The sequence below is a fragment of the Etheostoma cragini genome, chromosome 2 (assembly GCF_013103735.1).
Source record: "Etheostoma cragini isolate CJK2018 chromosome 2, CSU_Ecrag_1.0, whole genome shotgun sequence".
NCBI lineage: Eukaryota > Metazoa > Chordata > Actinopteri > Perciformes > Percidae > Etheostoma > Etheostoma cragini.
In genome coordinates this window covers 25,125,512-25,140,570 of record NC_048408.1, presented here as the reverse complement: position 1 = coordinate 25,140,570, position 15,059 = coordinate 25,125,512, and the positions used below count along the sequence as shown (strand labels likewise).

The following is a 15,059-nucleotide window of genomic DNA, read 5'->3' as shown; positions in this document are numbered from 1 at the left end:
TATGGTGAGATTTACTTTTATTGATGCTCTCTTAACAGAAATTCCATTCAGTGTGGTGTGTAGGTCTGCACTTTGATCTGTTTTTTTAAATAGAATATTCAGACTGCACTTCTCTTACCATGGTTACATGGTGCTTAATGACTGCATACGGTTTAATGCATGTCAAATAAAAGCTAGTTTTAGGGATGGCAATGTCAGTCTTTTAGTCGGTACACTAGTTGACTGAAATACAACTATTGGAAGGATTGTCATGATTTTTTTACCTTCATGGTCCTCAAGGGAAGAAGCCTATCAATTCAAGTGTTGTCCTTTTTCTTAAGGATAAATATGAGGTTGAAATGTTTTATTGTTTTAGTTAAATGTCTCTTCAGCTATTGCATGGTGATCTTCAGTAACTTTGGAACAAATGTTCATGGTGCAGAGATAATTTAAACCTAATGGCTTTCCCTGACTTTTCGTTTAGCTGATATTTGTAGTTGTAAGTAAAATGTCTCAACAACTATTTGATAGATTGCCCTGAAACTTTGTACAAACATTCATGTTTTCCCAAGGATGAATAGTAAAAACAGATCCAGTGCAAATTTGTCCAATTACAGATGCAGAAAGCCACTATGGCTGTTGAAGTGACTAGTTAGATCTGCATTTCTGTTGTTTTTACTACTCATACAACATTTTTTAAATGGTTCTGGGGTACTTGATAAATAGACCTATAAAGCATGTCAATTCAACAAAGTACACACTGTAGAGTGAAATGACAATGCACCCAATGGCTGCTTAAGCACATTTATCCCGAAAGGTCGATGAAAGGAAAAATAGACTGTGGCCAATCTATTTAATGCCTCAGTAAAAGCTTGTATTCTTGAAACAACTGAAAGCCAGTTGAGGGATGATAAATTGTACACTCTACAAAAAATAATCTTAAAAACAAAAAAAAGTATTTTGTGCGGAAATGGTTAGTTTAAAATAAAGGCACAAATATGTTTGTTTAGGGCAGCAGCCCACAGAATTTATGTGTTTTTCAAATGTCAAATTTGAGTCAAAGATTATTCATATTTTTCTGGCAGGGAGCTGACTATGTGTTGGCATTAAAACCAGCTTTTTCATTAGAGTGTGCGCGTGCGAGCTAGTGCGCGTGTTGTATTCATTGCGGCTACAACTTGAGGATGCATCATTCATATTCTCTCTTTTTTTCTGTCTTTGCTTATTCACTATTTTTGGCGGTGACCCTTATCTGTCTATCGACGTCTGCTGTAACAATGCTGCTGAAACTTTAATGACAGGAAGCAGATGAACACCATCAGGAGTAGCCGCATTTTTAGCAATGAAATATAGATGGCGTGACATGAAAGTCAGTAACATCATAGGTAACTATGATGGACGACCATCAGTGGGAGCAACGTTAATGTGCATATTTTATACTCTGAGATTCAACCGAGGGAAGGTTCGGGGTTTTTATTAATTTTCAGTTTGTGCAATGAAGATAAATAACAGTGTCCACAGATATGGACAAAAAAAAACGTTTTATCTTTTTATATGTTTCAAACCACTAACGTTAATCGTTAAGTTAGCGGTACGTACTATGATAGTCCATCTATCCCAAGATGTAGCTATACTTTTATTGCTTGGTCCAAAATTTGATGAGTTTTATCGCTACAACTAGTGGATGGGAAAACGTGGCTCAGACAATTATGGTCCTTGAAGGTTAAAATAATAATTATGACGATTCTCTGACTGATTTCCTGTTAACATGTAATGTTAAAAGCTAAATGTTCCATGCCCTTACAATTCTAAAGATTAGCATGTAAGCTAGCTGTAATACTTGCATTAGCCTAGCGCAACAGGCTGTTCTGATACTCCTGATATTGACCGTAATATTACATCATCTTCTCCCATTTTTTATTTCATGACAAATGTATGAACTACCTTAAATGGATGTTCTGTGTAATTATGCTGTCTTATTATGCTTAAAATGGCAGACAGTTCTTATTAAAAACATAATTTTGCTAGTTATTAACTTTAACGTTTGATAAAGTTCTTGTTCAGAAGTTAACATTTGAAAAGAAATGGCATCTCCTGTGAAATAGGAACAAGGGTGGCTTTGTAGAAAAAGCATGTTTATAATCCCCAAAGCAATTAAAAAACGATTAGATTCCAATTAATTTCTGCCAGTCGACCGACTAATAAAAGAACTATAATTGTTTCACCTTTAATAAGACATGTTCCAATGATACCCAGGAGTAGCTAATGGTACAACATTGGACAGCACACAAACAATATAATTTTTAACACTAGTTCTGTAACTAGTTCTTCATGAGGCCTAAACTAACAGTGTTAACAGTGTTTAGTGTTACATGTGATCTGTCACTCACAAGTGCACCCACACATCCATTAACTGTAAATCCACTGCCTGTGTTGACTTAACAGATACTTATCCTTTTCTCCAACTCCTCCCCTACACCCCTCTTTCACTTTCTTCGCCTCTCCAGTTGGTGCCTGAGTGCATGCGGCCAACACCAGGACTTCTTCTTCCACAGCCAGAGGGCATTCACTCACTTCCAGTCCAGCCACAGTAGGCCATAACCCCCAGGCTAACTAAGGCGTACAGTCCCCACTGGTACCCTAAATAGATGCTGGAGTCTCTCCTAAGTGCTCTGCAGGGTCACAAGCGTGTCTTGGTTTTTATGCCTGCGGTGAGCCAAACCTGGGTAAAGACTCAGGGGACCTGGAGGAGAGAAAATGATGGAGATGGGTCCACCTGAAGCCTTTTGGGTGCTGCAGCTGCTGTTAACTGTCTGCTCATGTAAGGTAAGAACATGCCCCTACTCCAACTCTTAATCTCCGTGAAGGGAACATCACAATCCAAAATGATTGCAGTTTTCCAACTTGACATTAGATCTCCATATTTCGATGGAGGCTAATTTAAAAAAAATTCATATGGAAGGATAAATTGTCTTTTTTGTCATTGGATCATTTTAAACTGAAAATGTAGAAAACGTTCAGGGTAGTAATACACACTTTGTCAAAGCACTTTTTTGTTGCTTCTTTCAATTTCCATAATTAAAGCACGCATTTGGTTGCATGGGGAATGTATTTATCTCCCAAATAGCACATTTCCCATTTGTGCTCACCCTGGGTCTTTCTGAGCCTTTTTTACACTGTGTCCAAAGAAATTAAATTCTTTATGCATTGACAGCAGAAAAAGGAGATAAACAATATATTTTCTTCCTGAGGAGTTCTTGCCAGCATCTTGAGAGTCCTCCTTACAGTTACACCTAAAATTACATTTGAATGTATTTTTCTGGGTTTTACACTCAGAGAAATCACTATTATCTTTATCTTCCAAGCCTTGTTTGCACTGACCTTATTTGTCCAGCCCTGATGATGTTTTGTATAAATGTCTTTTGTCCTTATGTAAGTGTATTGTGGATTTCATTTGTCAAAATCCATTTTTTTTATATCAATGTCTTGTATTAATGTCTGTTATGACGTGCTGTAACCATGTTCTATGTTTCTGCAGAACAGGAACCTGCTGAAAACCAGTTTTTAAACTGAGTCAGGCCCGTTTTTGTATTGTAATGTAATGTTACTTTTTCTAACTTTCCTGTATAATAAATATATGAAGAAGAATGAAGAAGATCTTTTATCCATCTGTCTTTTCTAGTTTGGGTTCTGTGAAGTATTTTGCAACTTTGCTTTGCTCTTTCGCTTTATGAAAAACACATTATTATAATAGTACTATTATTATTATTATGATTTTATATTTGTTTCCCAGTGCTCGGTTGTCATTGTGGCTCTATTGCGGCCCTCCATCTCTTGACAACTGTGTTAGCCTTAAGTGCGTCTGATTGAAATATTCATGGTAGTTCAGTGTATTTGCCAAAGGGCTTTTTATGTATAATCCATGTGTTTCCTGGGGGTTATTTACTTAGACAAGGAAGCAGGAGCATGTAACTGCTGATTAGAACAAAGGCACGATAAAACATTTAAAGTTGGTTAGTTAAATTGTTGACATATAATTGCTCCAGGCGTGCACCACAGAGCAGCAGTGTTCTTTTTATAGTTGAGTTGCAGATAGTAGTCCTGTGATATTACCATGAGAAGCGCTCTCACACATCAGCTATTAACACTAATATTGTATAGGGGGTCATGGACACCTCAAACCCTCTTCAACACAAAACTCCTTTTGAAAGAAGTGCTACAGAAATAATGCATAACTTCTGTACTGTCAGTAGCTGTAAAACACGGTTAAATACAATGATTTTATGCAGCACCACCTCTTTAAAAAAATAAATTTCTGTTATTGGAGTTTTATTAGAGTTTGTGTATAAGTGAGGTCTCTGGGTAGACTGGTGTCTAAGTTATGTTATTAGGGTATTTATTTATAGAAACTTCTTTTTGGTTACATTATCTGTATGAGACCTCTTTTTGTTGCCGGCTGTGCGCCAGGCGGTAACACTGGGTAAACCCCGCCCACTCTATTTGATTTCACCCTAAATCCATTGCGCATGGCTTGTTCTGGTGATAGCCAGACTAGTCTCTGGGTTCTACTTGATCCTAAACTTAGTAACATCACTATGTACTGTACATTTCTCTGGTCTTTGTGAATTACTTTTTATCAGATAAAAGGAATGCATGCATTATTTGTTTATGCATAGCCCATATCAGGCATATACAGTTATTTATATTTTCTTATTTGGTGTATTAACCATGCTTTATGTTCATTTCCATATTTTGTGGAATTGGGCCATACTTCAGCAGATCTTTTAGCTCCTATTGATCTGCAGTCCCTGCAAAATACTTCTTTTGGGAGTTTGTTGCATCCATGGAAACGCTGCCAACACTGATCAAATAAAACATCCTCTGAACATCTTGTACTTCCAAACCTCTTAAGTTTTGATCAAATCAAGAGCATACTAGCACTAGGACATGGGACCGCTGGCCACATGGGGGGAGTGTTGCATCAGTTTGCAATTCAAATGCACACACACACACACACACACACACACACACACACACACACACACACACACACACACACACACACACACACACACACACACACACACACAGACCGGGACAGGTCAATTTAGAGCATTGCTCTTTCATGTTGGTGTTAGCATTTAATCAATACACTTATAAAATAAAGGGGAATTGGACAGAGAAGAAAAGAAAGCATTTTTTCACTGCAATAAATATGAAGATTAAAAAAGGACAAGAAAAAAACACGAGTATAGGTAGAAAAGGAGACAATAAGGAGGAGGATAAATGGGTGGCCGTTTTCTGTAGCCTTACTTAATATTATATATTATCCGCTTGTTAGGAAATATTGTTCTAGAAGAGAATGTGCTCATGTGATGAAGAACTTAGAAGAAAAAAGATGAGAGCAGGAGTGAGAGCTGTGAGAGATAAAGGAGTGTGTCTGAGAGAGAGAGAGAGAGAGAGGGAGGGTGGAGGGAGGGTGGAGGCAGAGAGTTAACAGATAAATGAGAGAGCAACGCTGGCTCAGCCACAGCGTCTTACTGCTAGGCAAAGGAAGGAGTCCAAGAAACACTGGCACAGATCAGTAGGACCTAACCAGCTGTTTCCAGGAGCATCTTTTGCAGCCTGAGCCAAGCGTTGGATGTTTGCACTTGATGCATCTTCACATGCAGGCATCTGGAGTGGCTTGTGATCCAGGATATATTCCCTAACCTGTGGCAGTGTAGGAGCGGAGACTTTAGCAGTGGGACAATCCTGGAAGGCTTTTTGGATTCTGGAGCGAGTAAACAACATTTTACCTGTAGCCTCATGTTGTGTACACGCTGTTTTTAGCATGAATGCTGTTAACAGTTTGGACTGTGTGTGAGAGTCAGCCAGGTTCTGTTTGTGTATGGTGCGTGAATGTGTGTGTGTCAGAATGAGTGTTCCCATGTTGAAGATTGGCGCGGTGCTCAGCACCATGGCTATGGTAACTAACTGGATGTCCCAGACTCTGCCGTCGCTTGTCGGGCTCAATGGAACCGTCATTTCTCCTGAGGGCACACATGAGCGGATTGTCAGTGTATGTATTCTGTACTCACACACACACACAAACACACACACACACACACACACACACACACACACACAGTATGAATAGTTATTTTTCCGAAAAGAGACCTTTTTTTTTTTTGAGTTACCATAAGTGTACCATAAATGTTTCGCTTTTTCTAAAATATGTAGGACTCAGCCAGTTTTACAGTACAGATTTTTTAGTGGACCAGCAGCTGAAGTTGTCTTTGGTTCTTTCAGTGTACACTCACATGCTTCAATCAGCTGTTATGAACACATCACCCACTCTCTGTACATATAATTGCATAAGCTCTCTAAAGTGACATCCTTTGCATTTGATTAATGAAATTGTTGCATTTGAATTACATCTAAACACCCAGACAATCAGAAAACGAGTCCAATTAATGGATCACCACAATTATGAACATTTAGCCTACGTGCAGCAGAAATTGGATCTGTTCAGTGGTGCAGAGAAAAGAGCAAAGAAGAAAAAGACCCCCCCCCCCCCAAAAAAAAAAAAAGATTCTTAGAGAAACAGATTTAGAACAAACATTTGAAAATAAAAAAGAGCACAGAATGTTTACAGTATTAAGAATAAATACATACATAATATTTTCTGTTTATATGAGTCATAAAGAACACATGTTCAGTATCCACCCACTGCTACACACACACAAGCACACACACAAGGAAGGCTATTAGAATTGCCTCTCTCTCTGGGGTGATATTTGAAAGGGTGGGACAGTCAGTGATTTGTTGCCCTAGCAACGTCCTGGCAACCCTAGATACCTAGATGCTGGACCACTGCACACGCATGGCTGTGTGTGCGTGTTTGTGTGTGTGTGCGTGTGTTTGGGCTTTGCATGATTTAGCTTTCTGGCTGGAGAGGCACCTCACAGCTGCCATGTGGCAGTACTTTGCAAGTTCAGCAAAGTGCATGCCGTCTCATGCAAGTAGACGCACACACACAAAAACAGAAACACACAAGAACTGGCTAAGAACAGATGGTACTTACTACCCAGAAAAAAACTCTAAAGATGTTGTGTTACTGTAAATCAGTTTGACGCTTAAACTTGATCAATAGTTCCCTACCTTTTTGTGTCTGATGTCACCTCACAGCGGTATCAGGGGAGCTAAGTACTCCTTCATTGGCACCACTTGCCATGTTCAAAACTAGAACATTGGGAAACATTAACATTAACACTATAAATTATATAAAAGTGGATGTGGTTACTGTCATTTTTCATGCAATTGAACTGTCTATTAAGGTTGGTTTTGCCAAGTTTATCCATTATTTTTAACTATGTTAACAATTTATCCATTACTGGTAGCTAACTGCTTTGGGTAAATATTTTTCCTATTTATCCATTTATTCCCTTTATTTATTACTGTAAGCTATTTAACCATTAATCCATTCTTTAGTCCATCTATTTCAATGTGTATTTCTTTTAAGTTTACTTTCTATTGTGACCATTTATCCAGTGCTTACAGTGAACTGACTTCTGTGCTTACTTACTAGTTTTTACGCACTCTCATTACGTAGTGTTCAGATATGTAGATACAGTACATTATATTTGATATCTAAATTAGTTGAACTACTTCACAGTCTTGACACGTACCCCCTGGTAGAAGTACACCCCTGGGTACAAGTACCCTTGGCTGACAACAACAGGTAGCCATTTAGTCTTGTATGTGTCAGCTGTTACACTTTTGAGCATTGTATGTTGTAATACCTCTGTCTCAATCTGTTTGATTTCTTGAAGGATTTTAGCTCTGTTAGCTCCCTACTCCCTCGCTCTGTATTTGCACTGATCACAATAGCTGCGCTGCCTGAGTAGATTTTTATCATTTTTCCCTTGTGTGAAATGAGCCCTGAGGTGCCGTATGTCCTGCTCTATTTAATTACATCGAGCGGCAGACACAAACAAAGCTTATATTCTCATCCCATCCACGTCCTCCTGTTTGAAACCCTCCTACTCCCGCCAGCTCCATTGTAAAAGGGAGGTTAGCTCACCAAACTCCGCTGAGTGATTTATCAGATGTTTCGCTCCAGGTCTCCGTCTCCCCCTCCCATACCTCCACTCGTCTCTCCATCCTCCCAGCTTCCTCCTCTGTCATTATTCTTTTTTAGGGTTTGCAGGGCAGCTTTTCAGCCAGATTACTGTGACAGGCTGGCGTATGTCAGCTTGAGCTCAGCTGGTCTTTACATTGTTCTTAAATGTTAACACTGCTGAAAGTAGGGCAAACTGAAGACCTAGTTACATCTCACCAAAATGATGACTTCACGTGTTCCCTAATGTAATGAGTTGAGAATTGGGTCCAATGTTTGGACCTCAGGGAGCAGTTCCTGTCACCTCAGCACTACCTAATGAGGTCCAAAATAACCCAAAAGCTATTTTTAAAAAAGAAACGTGTCATTATGTAACTTTTTTAGAACAAAAGCATGTTGTGACCATAAAAAAATATTTGCACTGTTCTTGCAACTGAATTCAAATACCACTGCATTTACATACAATATATAGAATTAAGTCAAATATTCACTCTCTTATAACTCGGATTCTGGTTTTTTATCAACTCTAACATTTTGTTAGCTTATTTACTGATCCTCCAGGTACAGAGCAACATAGGTATTTAATTTGGAATTAGATCACCTGATGAACATGAGTTAAATATTCACTCTTTTCAAGCTTGCTTTTTGGTTTCTATCTACTTCTCCGGAAAATAGCTAAATGCTCCACTATGTTCACCAGTTCTGGTTGCTCACCGTCTGCTTGGGTGTTTGGTGCGGGGGAGGTAGCGTACAGTGGGGTTTTACAGCTTTTTTAGAGCCATATTGGTGAAAACAGCTGCCAGCTGTTGCCAAAAACAATGCTGTGAGAGGGATGTGAATCAAGTGATAATTACATGTAAATTTGTCACTACAGGCAACCACTTTTAATAGTTGCATGATTTGGTGTTTGTATAAAAGTATTGATTATAGCTGCTTTAAGTTTATTTTTATATTTTTGGGGTTCATCAATCCAGGTTATAGTGTCCATTTTTAAGAGCCCAAATTCAGATCTTTCTAGCAGATGAGTACATAAGAAGTTGAGTCCAAACTAGTTTAATAAAAGCCAGACAGAGAGGACGGAGGATTAAAGGGGCGCTGTCAGTTCAAGAGTGCTCGCAAGACGGGCATGAGATGATGGCATTTGAAAAGATGTCATACCACAAACGGTTTGCCAGATTGGATGTCTACACTTGAAATAGGGAAATTACTTGAGCTTTCTGGGGGATTCCTAGTAAGGTTTGTGCTAACGAGAGACGTGTATGATTAATGTTGTTGTCATTTATACATATGTTCATTTGGTCTATGGTTGGTCTGTTTTGTTATTATTCTGTTGTATGGTTTTGAATATTGTGGTCTCATCTTTCCTGGATTTTTGTCTGGGTTGGTGGTGTATGTTCATATTGCAAAATGTATGTTTTGTATTCAAATTAAAATTGTTAATCGTAAAAAAGTTAGCCATATTTAGTTTAGTTAGTAGCCTATAGTATGTTGATGAAATGTGTATATCTTAAATGTGAATGAAATGGTACCAGCAAATGTAGTAGCAAAGCTCGGCATTAGTATGGACTGTGAGTAGGGTAGAAATCATTTTTTTGTTGAGATTTCTGGGAGCTCTGGGGAGCCGGGGACTTTCTGCCAGAAAGAACAGCAGCTCCGGCTGTGGATGCAGAGGGTGGAAACTGTCCAGTCCTGCTGCTAGCTTTCCTGGACACAGGCATGTGGGAGATGTCACAGCTGATTTTAGCTGCAAACACAAAATATCTAATTTAGACACAGCTGTCTGTGATGCTCTCAGTACAATGAAGTGCAAAGAGCATGCACTCTCCTTGTTATCTTTAGTGGGCACTTAAATCCCTGTATATTACCATTCAAGAGCTCCGGAAATCCTGCTGAGATTTACCAGAAAAATAGAATTAGACAGAACCATTTTAAAAGGAAAATATTTGTCCACACTTCTAAAAACAGCCTGACCTGAATAACATGTGGAGATGCTGAAGAAATGTGTGTGAGAAAATGCACAAAAGAAACTGCTTCACTAGTATGACTCATTGGGTTCTTTTGAAAAACATGTTTGCACAAAAAAACTGATAACACAAATGAACTAAAATAAATCAAACCCAAAAAATAAAACTTCTATGCACTCACTATAATGTACATTGGCTGTAAAGAAGCACAGCATGACTCACTGCCTCATTCATGTTGAATTGGTAAGTATTTTACATACCGGTAGTCACCTTTATATTAAAATACTATATATACTGTACTCTATACTGAGACTGTATGTGCTTTTTGAACACATAATAGATATGTGAGCTGTACGCAACCTAAACACCCTTTGCCAGTGCTCATGGAGGTTGTAGTATTTGGACTTGGTAGATTCACATTGGGTGAATGTATATGATATCTGAGTGCATTGTCTTATTTTGGTCACAATGACGCGATGCAAGGGGACACATTTTAAATCAAGCTCCAATTTGTTTGAGAGAACGGGGGGAAAAAAATTGCTTTCGATTCACGTTCACCAGTGGAAATTACAAGCTTGGCAATCTCATTACACAAGGTATATTTTAAACAAGTAATCCAGTGACACATTGCTATTTTTGCTTGACAAATGACTTAAACGAGGATTCGCTCATCAACATTGTTGATTATTATTATTATTCCAGATCTATTCATTGACTTATTCTTTTGGCACTTTAACAGAAAATGTTACAAGAAAATGGTTACTGGTGGGATTGGAGATGAGTTTCAATAATCTTGTCAAACATAAAACTTATATCAGGTAGAACATAAAACTCAGGCCAAAATGCATTGACAAAAGTTTTTTTTTTTTTCAATAGAAATAACGTTTATATCTTTTTAACACCTATCGACAATAAAACAAACAATGAAATCCCATTATTTAAACTGAGTTTCTTGACTGTCTCGTTCTGTTGAATGTACAGCTAGCCATAGTATTCCTGCAGTGACCTATTAATGTGGAGCTTGCTTTGTGTGCAGGGTTTGTACCCGGGCTCAGAGGAGGGCTGGCAGGTGTACAGCACGGCTTCAGATCCTGACGGCAGGTGTGTTTGCACGGTGGTCGCTCCGGCACGAAACCTCTGCAAACGAGACCCTCGGAGTCGACAACTACGCCTGCTGACTGAACAGGTGTGCGCGTGTGTGTTTGTGTTTGTCTGTTGACTATAGGTGCACCCCTGCATGTTTCAGTGGTCAGCATTGCAATGCAGAACAGGGCAAAGGCGGCTTACTGGAATGAAATATTCACTGGACTGTCTCTTTGTTTTGACGCTGGCAGAAACACATGAACAGACACACACTCAGGTTTCGCTGACAGATGTATCCCTGATACATCAGTAGCTGCATCCTCTAAAGTCTCCCAGTCATTCATGGTGCCAAAAGAGATTAAACTCAGTGGAAACGCTGGCAGATGGGTGTAAAAGAAGAACTGTTTTATATTGCAGGGTGTAGCTCTAGAGTATTTGTAGGCATGAATGTATATGTGTTCATAGATATGCGTATGTTTATGTGAGGATACGCATCTGGCTGCGTAAGCATATTTCTCTCAATGTATATGTGCTTCCTGAGAGAGAAATGAAAGTGATTTGTGACAGAAGTTGATGAATTATTGAACACCTCAGGCCAGAAAACATTTCCCGAAGCATGCACTGCCGCAAGGCTCACACATCAGGTTGTATACATCCCGTATTCTCGCCAGAGTAAAGGTGAACCACAGCACACTAAGGATAGGAGGATTATTTTCATTCACTACTGGTGTTGCACCCTGTACTCCCCTCACACACAAACAAAGAGAACAGAAGAAAAAAGATGTTCTGAAGATCTGAAATAACTTTGCCTCCTCGCTCCTTGCTCTGTTCCTGTTGTGAGGCCTCTGTATTTATGAATCTTAATTAGCTCAGCATGTCTCTGGAAGTCACACCTAGATCCTGCTGGGAGTGTGAATGTGTGTGTATGCACGTGTGTTTTGCTCAGATTTATCCCCTTGTCTCCAGCCTTCCTAGCTAGATGTGTGGGTGGGTTGTTGTAAATGTTTGTTTGTTTGTTTGCATATCACTTCTAGATATGTGGGTCATTTTTTTTAATGGATTTTATTTTTTATGCTTGTTGTGCCATTCAATATAAAAACAGATTTGAACTATCTGATAGTATTTCTGGGTTTTCAATGAGAAGACGTGTGGGTGTGTTTGTTTCTTTAGAGCCCAACAGACTCTAGGTGAGATTATCTGGTATCAAATGGCAAATTGCGCAGGTTGAAATTAAGGCTCTCAAAGAGCCAGCAGTGCTGTGCCAAGTGTCCAGGGTCCTATCTGTCGCTCCATGGAGGTGGGCCATCGACAGTTCCATGTACACAACATCCAAGAAGGCAAGGGTCCATGCACGGATAGACATGTCACGAGATGTTTTCCACGGGTTGCAATCATTCTCTTAGCATCTGTAGGTCCAGCAAACACTGCACGTTTTTGAGCTTTAGAGAGCTGGAAGGCTGACAGGTTATTAAGAACCAAAACATTTACAGTAACAGGTACAGTAACATTAATCAGGGCGGGCATTTTGGATGCAATATTGTTCCAGAACTGACCAACAGGAGCGCACTCCCAGAACATGTGAAGATATTTTACATCACGTTGATGAGCCAAGGTAGTTGGAATATTAAAGTGTCAGTTCAACCCAAACAGACTTAAGCCAAAAATACATTTTTTTCTTTTCTTCTTTTGGTTTTCTTTGTCATTTACATGTATGAGTCATCTGTCCCAGATTTTTCTGCCATCTCGCCTTTGAAATTAAGATGGAAGGAATTTTGCATGTGATGCTCACAGCTTTACAAAAAGTCAACATTATCCAGGACAATGTGTCTCTCCAGAATCAGATTACCATGACATTTTGAAGAGACATTAGTGTTTCCCAGGGAATGAACCCTTATGACTTTGAAAATACCTTAAAGTGTTCATATCATGCTTGGAATTTTTCAATTTCCTTAATTGTGTTATACTTTTGTGCACATTATAGGTTTACAAAGTGAAAAAGCCCAAAGTCCAACCCAAAGGGACTTTACCATCTCCAACAGAAAACTTTGTTCACAAAAAACCTTTTTATGATTAACAATTTTAATTTTAATACTTATTTTTTTTTCAATTAAACCACATAAACCTATTCTGGTACAACCTCTAAATACAATTATGAACCTGGAAATGAGCATAATATGAACACTTCAACTTTTCTTCTTTGCTTAATAGGTTGCCATAGATAAATCTTTGACAACTATTGGATGGACTGCTGTGAAATTTGAAACAAAGATTATTGGTCTCTTCAATGTTTGTTTATTTATTTATTTATTTATTAATTCAGGACAATGCACATTGATGAACAAGCACAACAGTACACGTAAATGTGCCAGATTGTAGCCCAAGGGCTAATTTCAATTTGCAGTCCAATAGGCAGGGTGGAGTTAGAGTAAAAAAAAAAATAGGATAGTAACATTTAGTATATAAAAACAAAAGGAAACAAAAAGAAAAGAAGAAGAAAAAAACAAAAAAACAGGACAATTCATTAGTAAAAGTCAAAATGGTAACTCAAGTTTGCGGTGGTTACACGTTTGGTGAGCTCTAAGCCACAACTTTCCCTGGCTCTTAAAGGAGGTCAGAGCGGGACGTTCCCTTATAGTTGGAGGAAGTGTGTTCCATAATGCACTGCCTTTAATAGATAGGAGGTTTTTCTGAAAGGAACCTCACAGTTCCCTTTTACCCCAGCTCTGGTGATCCAAGTGTGTCTATATTTAATAAACTCCAGCAGTGGAGGTGGCACCAGGCCATGTAGTACTTAATAAATTAAGCATAATGACGAAAATTTACAATAATTATCAAAACTCAATAAGTTATATTTCTCTAAAATATTGCATTGATGATAAGAGAAAGGTTTTTGATCCAGAGTCTTTAGCGCCTTCTTGTACAGAAGCTCAAGTGGTTTTAAGGTAGTAGTACCCGACAAAGACCAGCTAGTGATGCAATAGTTCAGATGTGAAAGTATCACTGAGTGCAGAAACATCAGAGCAGCTGAATCTGACAGAGATCCTCTGATTTGTTTCAAATGATGAAGATTATATTTGAATATATATCATTTTAACATGGTTTTTAAAAGAGAGTCTAGAGTCTATAATCACACCTAAATATTTATATTCATTAACAACTTCCAACTTTGTTCACCCAGCTCCACCATCATGTCGAAAAAGGGATTTGTAGAATACTTTGGTTTATGACCAAATAGCTGCAAAACTGATGACATTCCCATCAGCCTCAGTTGTACATTGTGCTTAGTGCTAATTAGCAAATGTGTGCATGCAACAGGCAAAACTAAGATGGTGAACATTGCTACTATTGGACCTGCTAAACATCAGCATGTTGGCAGCTCAAAGCATTGCTGTAATGAAGTAAAGCCTCACAGAGCCACTAGGTTGGCTTTACTCTAATCTTGTTGATTAGATAATTACGCCAATATTGTCACAGTGAAACACAGTAATCAAACTCACTTACAGCGTGTCAAACAGCACTTATTAGATCCACACACACTTACACACACACACACACACACACTCACAAACACACACACACACACACACACACACACACACACAGAATGTTAGAACTGATCTAAAACTGAAATAAAATATCGGAAGAAAATATAGTCCCGCGGTGATCTGTGGATTAAAGTAACTAAAGAAACTGGGACAATGTTTCTGGGTAGACACAACGTTTCTAAATAGCAAGTAGCACTAATGGATATCAATTTGCATCTCTATTGTAATAGGGAAGAAGCAGAATTCTCACAGACGGATATCTCCAGGGCAGATAAAACAGTCTGCAGGACTTGATGCCATGCCAGATGAATATGTGTCTTTTTGCAATTTGGGTGGAGCAACCCTTTAAATATTCCGTTACATGAACAGACAGGCATATTGAATAAC

The 15,059-nt window shown here is 38.6% G+C and overlaps 1 protein-coding gene across 3 annotated transcripts in view; it reads left to right on the top strand.

Moving 5' to 3' along the window:
- Positions 1-2,502: 2,502 nt before the first annotated feature.
- The window catches only part of LOC117960298 (noelin-2-like), a 24,679-nt gene continuing 12,122 nt past the window's right edge, over positions 2,503-15,059 (top strand). For 2 of the 3 annotated variants that reach the window (XR_004660115.1, XM_034898124.1), the window contains exons 1-2: positions 5,486-6,040; positions 11,081-11,230. Coding sequence is in view for 2 of the 3 variants with exons in the window: in XM_034898124.1 (XP_034754015.1) it covers positions 5,870-6,040; positions 11,081-11,230 (321 nt within the window). In the remaining variant the exon portion in view is untranslated. Of the gene's footprint in view, positions 2,806-5,485; positions 6,041-11,080; positions 11,231-15,059 lie in introns of those variants that run through there. The other variant, XM_034898136.1, reaches the window with a different exon arrangement.